The 8062-nt window shown below is 31.6% G+C and overlaps 1 protein-coding gene across 2 annotated transcripts in view; it reads left to right on the forward strand.

Annotated features, from left to right (window-relative positions):
* LOC106466700 (eukaryotic elongation factor 2 kinase-like) overlaps positions 1 to 7807 on the forward strand; it is a 36682-nt gene extending 28875 nt beyond the window's left edge. For both annotated transcript variants that reach the window (XM_013926996.2, XM_022394775.1), the window contains exons 12-14: positions 1668 to 1792; positions 2630 to 2796; positions 3993 to 7807. In XM_013926996.2, coding sequence (XP_013782450.1) covers positions 1668 to 1792; positions 2630 to 2796; positions 3993 to 4102 — 402 coding nt within the window. In that variant the 3' untranslated portion in view covers positions 4103 to 7807. The remainder of the gene's footprint in view (positions 1 to 1667; positions 1793 to 2629; positions 2797 to 3992) is intronic.
* Positions 7808 to 8062: the final 255 nt, after the last annotated feature.

The following is an 8062-nucleotide window of genomic DNA, read 5'->3' on the forward strand; positions in this document are numbered from 1 at the left end:
TCTTGGCTTTCTAACTATGCGACAAGAGCCATTACAAATTCATCCAAGCTAGTCGTTAACTTTGCTACTCTGAATGTTATACAATACGTCATTTGATAGATGAAAACCTTGACTTTCTATTGGTTATAGGTAATACATAATGAAACGTAAGAGAATACTATCAACGAATTGTGAAAGAGAGGATGTGACAGGTGGGTGTGGCAGGAGGGGTCTGATTTTCTATTTGATAGCTCTGTAACCAAACAAAATTGAAGGCTATAAATGCTATAAACATTATGGTTTGTTTAAGCAATAGCGATTTTATAGAGAGTATTTTAAGTTTAATTTCATACAATTTCACGGGATGATGGATAAAATAGGGATGATGACATGCCAAGACAAAATGTGTCACGTGGGTCACACTAGTGGAAATTCAGGATTTTTTTTTTATATATATTTCCTTATAGAATTAAGAACTTAAAGCTTGTATACTATTAAAGTATGGATTATTAACTAAGGTTTTATGTTATTCTAATTGGTATAACATAAACAAAAAGTGGTTTAATAAAATTTTTAATGTAAGACACTAAAACCTTGTGTCATACACAGTAAAGGGTACCTTTAGCGAGAGGGTTAAGTGGAGTCAAAATGAGGAACAGAGATTTTGGGATCTTCAATAAAGATTGGTAAGTGTGTCAGATCCATTTCAGCCTGTCTTCTCCAATCAAAGTCCACTGTAGGTAATCTACTAAAGAAATGGAAGACTAGTGGATAAGCTTATGTGGAATGCAAGCTTGGCTGCCTCAAATCTGTTAGTTTTTGGTCCAGAGAAACTTTGAGTCAAAACTGTGCATTTGACAATAAGTCCATCATCCTGGTCTTCATTGAGAGCTCATGGCTATAGTCTGGCACATCCAAGCTGTTGGATGGGCTCTGGTACAAAACCCTGTGTCACAGGTTTTGGTGTAAGACATTGCTCTCATGGTGTTTTGAGTATCGATATTTGGTTGAAGAATGTCATAAAGTGATGAATCCCAGTAACCATTGTTTTCTTCAGATGGATGGGTCTGGGTTAACTAGTAACTTGAAGAATGTTTTTGGATGTGTCGTCATACCAACCATCAAGAATAGAAGGAATAGCATCATGATGTGAACTTGTTTAGCTTGATCAGTGATCAGTTTTAAGGAATGCCATGTATTATAACTGTATTGCATTGGCTGTATTGATGCAATTCAACACTGGTGTGAGACAGATGAAATCCAGATTCTGCCTTGGCCAGACCAAAAGCTTTGTTAATTTAGTTAATCTGCTCTGAGTTATTTTGAAATGCTATCTTGGGGAAAGAGAGAGGTCAGATCCTAAAAGTTAACTTAAATTGGACTACTAGGTGTACACCAACTGTTGATGACAAAGTCCAGTCTGATATATGCCCACTTCTTATGGAAGTGAAGCCCAGTGTTTTACTTGTACAATAATAAATGGAAATACTTGATTATACAATAATATGTACCTGGAAAGGTTATATGCCTGTCTATTTGTTCTTTGGGTAAACTGATATTTCACCTTGTCAAAGTTCAGAAGCTTTACTAGTAAGTTGGATAGTAGATTATCACTTGTATTTAGCAAGTAAGGTATCATAAAAATTTGTGTCAGTGTTGTAGGTTTTTCTCTCTCTCTCTTTCTTTAGGATACCCCAGAGAATAAAGAGAAAGGCGTGGAATACATGCTTCAGGCTGCTGAAGGTGGTGATAGAGCTGCTATCATTTACATGGCAAAATCTTTTGATACTGGGGATAACTTGGGTACCTCGAGGTATGATGTCTACTTCCTATGTACAACATGCATTATTACTGTAGGCTTAACTTGATGTTGGAAAGTTTTTTTTGTGGGAAATGATAATTATCTTTCAGGTTTTTTTTAATTTTGCACTAGAATATTAATTGGGAGTTTTATAACTTGCAGACAACCATATTTTAAAATAGATAAATGATGCATTTTTTGGAAAACATAATTTAATAATAAAGTAAAACACGAACGTAATAATATGAAGCATTTATTAAACGTTTTGGAATCTTCAAAATTCCATCTTTAGTAATCTAGAGGTACAAAACAAACACAGTGGTAATTACACTAGTAATTTGTAATAAATGATAAGTAAACAGTTCGAATACAAAAAAGTGTAGTGAGAAAATGAAAGTAGTAGTACAAATGAAGTAGGTAATATAGATTTAAATAAAATGAAGAATGTCGGACAATTTCACATTTTTGCTTATTATTCATAGGGCGTATTCATAGACGACATAGAAAATATTTTGATTTTTTGGAATAGTAAAATAAGTAGTTAAATTATGGCTATTTTCACTAAATCCAACTTGTCACATAATGAAGCCTAGTAACTTTAGACAATTTTTATTGGAGCTCTAAATCTGGTATCAGACAGATTTACTTATTGTCTCAGGGGAACTTAGGCAGAGTAGACATAATAGGTTTGAGAACTTGAATCATCTGTAACTGCCTGTTGAAAGTAAAGGAGACTGTATTTTGATTTCTATACGGAGGCCATCTTCAGGTCCTAAAGAAGGCCTCCGTATAGAAGCTGTACTTAGTTTAGCTTTATGTAGTAGATACCTTTCAATAAATTGGGTACAGGAAGAAGTCCTGGAAAGATGCTGTGCACTGGTATGATAAAGCAGTCAAACTAGAAAAGGAGGAATTTGATGCATACTTGGATGACCCACCCTACCAGCTGCTGTTTCGAGAAGCAGATCTGTACAGACAAGGAGGTTATGGTCTTGAAAAAGATCCCAATAGAGCAGGTGTGTACGTGTAAAATTATACATTTGTGGTGTGTTTTTGTGAGATAATATTGATGGGTACGAGATATTTCAATTAAGAGATTTAGATTACGAATTTCGCTCCATTTGTTATAGAAATGGAACAACATAATGATTAAATATTCAAAGCTAAATGGAACGATTTATGCTTTTTTCAAATTAAAGCCATCCAACATCTGTGAAATACCATTCAAAGTTAATAATATTTACTAGTTTGCTGACTTGGTGATGTTTAAAAAATTTTTTTAAATTTTTGATGTATTTAGTAATTAGCAACTTTATGGTGTGTTTATCAATTTGTCCAATTAGTGACATTTTAGTTTTTAATTTGTAACTTTAGTGATTTTCTTTGTGACATTTGTAATTTGGTAACTGTGACATCTTTATTACTTTGCTAATAAACTTGTGAGCTTTATTTAATAATCTGTTAAATCTGGGACAAATTTATTGATTTGTTTGCTTTGTGACATGTTTAGTGATTGTCTTTGTGACATTTGTTATTTGGTAACTGTGACATCTTTATTACTTTGCTAATAAACTTGTGAGCTTTATTTAATAATCTGTTAAATCTGGGACAAATTTATTGATTTGTTAGCTTCGTGACATGTTTAAGGATTTATTTTTTGTGGCATTTGATAATTTGTTAACTTCGACATTTTAGATAAATCATGAAGTGTATGACATTTAATGATTTCTTGCCTTTGTGACATAGTTAGTATAATATCTAATGTTAAAGAATATCTGGTCAAAGATGCTGTATTTGAAGCATAATACAGTGCATGAAGATTAAGTAGGTTTCAAAGCCTATTGTCTATAAATTTCAAAACAGTAAAGTTAACTATAATATAAGGCTGAACATTGTTGGATTTGTTTGTAAGCTCAATAGCAGTCAATGGTTTCCTTTAAGCTGGGTGCATATATGACTGCCTAGCAATCTGGCAGGTGCTGTGTGTTTAATACAATGGGCCAATAGTCGTTTGGTAATAATTAGTTGGAACACTGATGGTAACAAACCAGATTGACTCGGTGCTTGTAGTTTAGAAAAGACAAGTTTATTTTTTGAATTAAAAGAAATTTTGCTGTAATGAAAAGATTTGGTAGTTCATGCTCAGTTTATACACGTTGCATCAAGATTAAACACTGTTTTGTCATATTAATACAGTTATTAAATCTGATAGGTGAATTATACCATGAAGCAGCAGATGTTGCCATGGCAGCCATGAAGGGTCGACTCGCTAACAAATTCTATATGTTGGCAGAAGAAGCCTGGGCTGAAGTGGAGGAGTAAATGGGTAATAGGAAAAGAGTGCTAAAGCTACTAAGTTCTAGCATTGGCATGGTGCTGGAGAAGATCAGACTTTTTAGTAGAGCAGAAAAACGGGAACTGCTGTGATGGTTTGGAAGTTTATCTTATTCTTTATTTTTCTTCTGGCTTTTTGTGGTTAGCTTTAGCACCAAATTATGGGATTGTTAAAAGAGAAAAAGATGGGTCGGAGGTGTGTGGGAAGAAGTGGAAGACAAAGCAGTGTGTAACATCTGTTATGTTTGTTGTCAAAAAACTTATTCTTCTGTTATATAAAAAAAATTCTTTTTTTTGAACTGACGTACTATTTTTGTTTTCTTTTTTTGGTTTTGGATTAAAAAACTTTCTGAGATATGATCGTAACATCACTGTTAAAACAAGAAAAGAGACTGATTTAAGAAAAGTGAAACTTGGAAAAGAAAAGCAAGTTGAATTAAAGGAAGGTTGTGGAGAATCATTTGCAGAAAATTCAAAAGTCGAACTGCTGTTGTAAATGTTACAGAGGCATCATTTGCAATGTTTATAAAATATTGTAGCGAACATCCATGAAGAACTGGAGCTTCAAAAGGAAACGAAGGAACATGTGGTATGAAAACTTGACTACTGTGAGATGATCAGTTTTTCTTCATTTTACATTTCAAATAATAAACAAAATAACACCAGAATGTCTTGGAAGATAAAACATTGATCAGGTCCTCAATGAATAAGTGTTTATACTAACTGTGTAGAAAGATGATTAGTAATTATGATTTTCATACAAAATAGATGGGAGTGTTATAGAAAAGAATTATGATGCTTACTAACTGAAACAAAGAAGAAAAAAAAACATGGTTGTATGTGAGTGTTGAATTTAAGTAATTTGGATTTCACGTCTGGTTTTTACTGTTACTACAGGCTAGTGTTTTAAGATATTTAGTAATGTTACAGGTAGAAGGTTTTTAGCATTAAGTTTGGTGATTGTTTCTTATATGTATATGCTAGTGGTATGATTTGATCAAAGTATAATGTGATCACATGTAATAATGTGTAATCTTTATATCTAGACATTACTGCTGTGTAGTTATCCAGTCAACTTTAGTGAAATATCTGTTGTTTTTAAATAATTTTTATCTTTCCAGCTAATAGATATTAACTGATAGTAAAAAAAAAAATAAGGATTTAATAAATTGTCTTGTGAGTTGTGTACTTTTGACAATGAAAAAATATAACTGTGTACATTAAAATTGATTTTGGGGTTAGAAAAAGGGTATCAACATATTTAATGTTGGTCTCTATTTTTATAAGGTTTTAGTTGTGGTTTCGGTTCGTAATGGGTGAACTTGTTTAATGGGTAGATATTTTATTGTTTCTTTTATTGGACTTACTAAAAATAGGACTTATTTGAACACATGCAGAAAATTTATGGGCAAACCTTAGGTTGCATCCTCTGATAGGGCAAAAATTTAAATTGATAAGTGTTCCATTTTATTTTCAAAGTTTGTAGAAGTATTAAGATGAAAAAGATAATAAAACAGAATATTTAGGAATTAAAGCTAAATCAAATACTAATAACCCATAATGAAGGAAGGAAGGAAAAGGATTTCTTAATTATTCATTTACTTTAGTAGTAGTAGTGTGCTGTGGCTGTAAGAAAATTTATTCTGACATTTTAAACTTCATTAATGCTGCATATGTCAATGTGATACTTTAAAACTTCTAACTGATGAATACCCTGTAATATCTTTTTCTTTCTGATCTTAAAAGGTTGTGTATAATCGACTGCAACTTGTTTTCAGACTTTCTGCTGTATAAACTAATTATTTTCATAAGACTTTACAGTTTCACCTGTTGCACTAACTTAACCATTCCATTCTTTGAAGTGCTTTTATTTCTAAATTACACCGTTTATATCAAGATGTAACTTTATTTTGGACTGGTTGTGGTGTATAATAAAAGTTTATCCCACTTGTGTTTTGCAGATTTCCATTATTCGATTGATACATTCATTTTTGTTATTATATCCTATACTGTAGTTTTTTGTTTCGAGGATAATTTTGTGTGTCTAATGCAGGTGTGGTCTTCAGTTTGTACCTGAACTGATAGACCCCCAAAGTTTGTGGATAAGTGTGGAACATTTACTGTAATATGTCCAATCTTTTAAACTTTGAAATTTTATGTATGCTCTATCTTATCTGTTCTGCCAGACCTTAAAACAGTGATTGTAGCTAAATGTTTTTAAGTTATACAAAAATTATTATAAATTGTTTATAGGTATGCTTTTAGATTGTGAACTATAAGCTGAAGCAGGTAGCTTCTGTCAGGCTTTAGAATTAACTGTAATATGTAGTTTCTGTCAGGCTTTAGAATTAAATGTAATATGTAGTTTCTGTCAGGCTTTAGAATTAACTGTAATATGTAGTTTCTGTCAGGCTTTAGAATTAAATGTAATATGTAGTTTCTGTCAGGCGTTAAAATTAATTGTAATATGTAGTTTCTGTCAGGCTTTAGAATTAACTGTAATATGTAGTTTCTGTCAGGCATTAGAATTAATCTGAAAGTTGCTGTATATTATCTGTTAGGCTTAAGATTGAGTGATATGTATTGTTCTCACTGTTTGACTCCTGTATCACCTGCTTGATTAATCCACTCTTCAGGTGTAGTATATCTTTTTATTTCGGTGATTCTCAGGTCTTTGAACTCCGTAACCTTTGATTTATTGTTTGGATAATCCAGTATTTTCTAGTCTCTGATGTATACATCCAGAGTTTGTTTGATTATGTTAGTGGCTTTCTTGATTTGTTTACTTATCAGAAGAAGTTTGCAACATTAAGAAATTTAAGTCGTAATACATAGATTCAGTAAGCATCTGAGTGGTTTTACACAACACTGAGTGTGACTGCTTTTTGTTTTTACATTCTTATGTGGGATCAAGTAATTTTACCAATAACGTGTAATTTGAGCAATATTTTTATATGTTTAATTTAATTTTGAGACTATTTAAGGTTTCATGATTAGTTTAGGTACCATTGATTTGTCGTAAAGTTTCTTTTCTAGTTGTTTTTAGCTTGATTTGTCCGTATTGCTGGGATTTTCTCTCCATTCATTGTTTTGTGATTTATTATTTGTTTTGTATAAAATTTTATTTGTCACTGTATATGTTTGGTAGAAGATAAGTTGTTTTTAGTCTTTCATTTTTGTTGGTCCCGTATATAACAAGTCAGCTCACATAAACGAAAAGCCGTTAAGTATTTGAAAGAAAACAACAAAAAGTTATGATTTTAAGAAGTAGTATACTTTGAGAATAATTTTGTGATATGAAAGTATATATATCAATAGATTAATAAAACAGTAGTCCCGACAAACGGGCCATATTTTTATGAAACAGACTATACATACTAACTATTGTGATGTGCAAGTCATTTTGCTGAACCATCTTTCCATAATTGTTCAGTTTTGTAGAGTGTTGTTATTTAGTGTGTGTGATACAGTTATTTCAGTAGCATCCTTTAGTTAGCAGTAGAGAATAAGTAAGCTACAGGATTTTATTTTATGATTTGTATTTTGATGCATGGTATTTTCACTGTCAGAAAGCAAGGCTGAAGAATTTTGATTTTCAGATCAATTTGAAATCGTGACTCAGGAGTGTAAAACAAGTTTGTTTTTTTTTAGTTCAAAATTTATTTGCACAATGTAAATGTATAATTTGTTACAGTGCAAGGTAGGTTTACAGTGTGTAAAAACCTAAAATAAAATATGCTAAACGCTATGTTTTATTGAGTAAATACAAAAAGTTTACTCCTATTGTAAGAGGAATTGATATGAATTTGTTTTTATATTATTTGTAGTTTGTTTTATGTAAAATATAATCGTGCACAGTGTGCATGAACTGTTTTTCAGTATGGTAGAAAAATCATTTAAATTGAAAATGTAGTTCTGAATTTAAATTTGTATGCTATTATTGGTTCT

The sequence above is a fragment of the Limulus polyphemus genome, unplaced genomic scaffold, assembly GCF_000517525.1.
Source record: "Limulus polyphemus unplaced genomic scaffold, Limulus_polyphemus-2.1.2 Scaffold2348, whole genome shotgun sequence".
Classification (NCBI taxonomy): domain Eukaryota; kingdom Metazoa; phylum Arthropoda; class Merostomata; order Xiphosura; family Limulidae; genus Limulus; species Limulus polyphemus.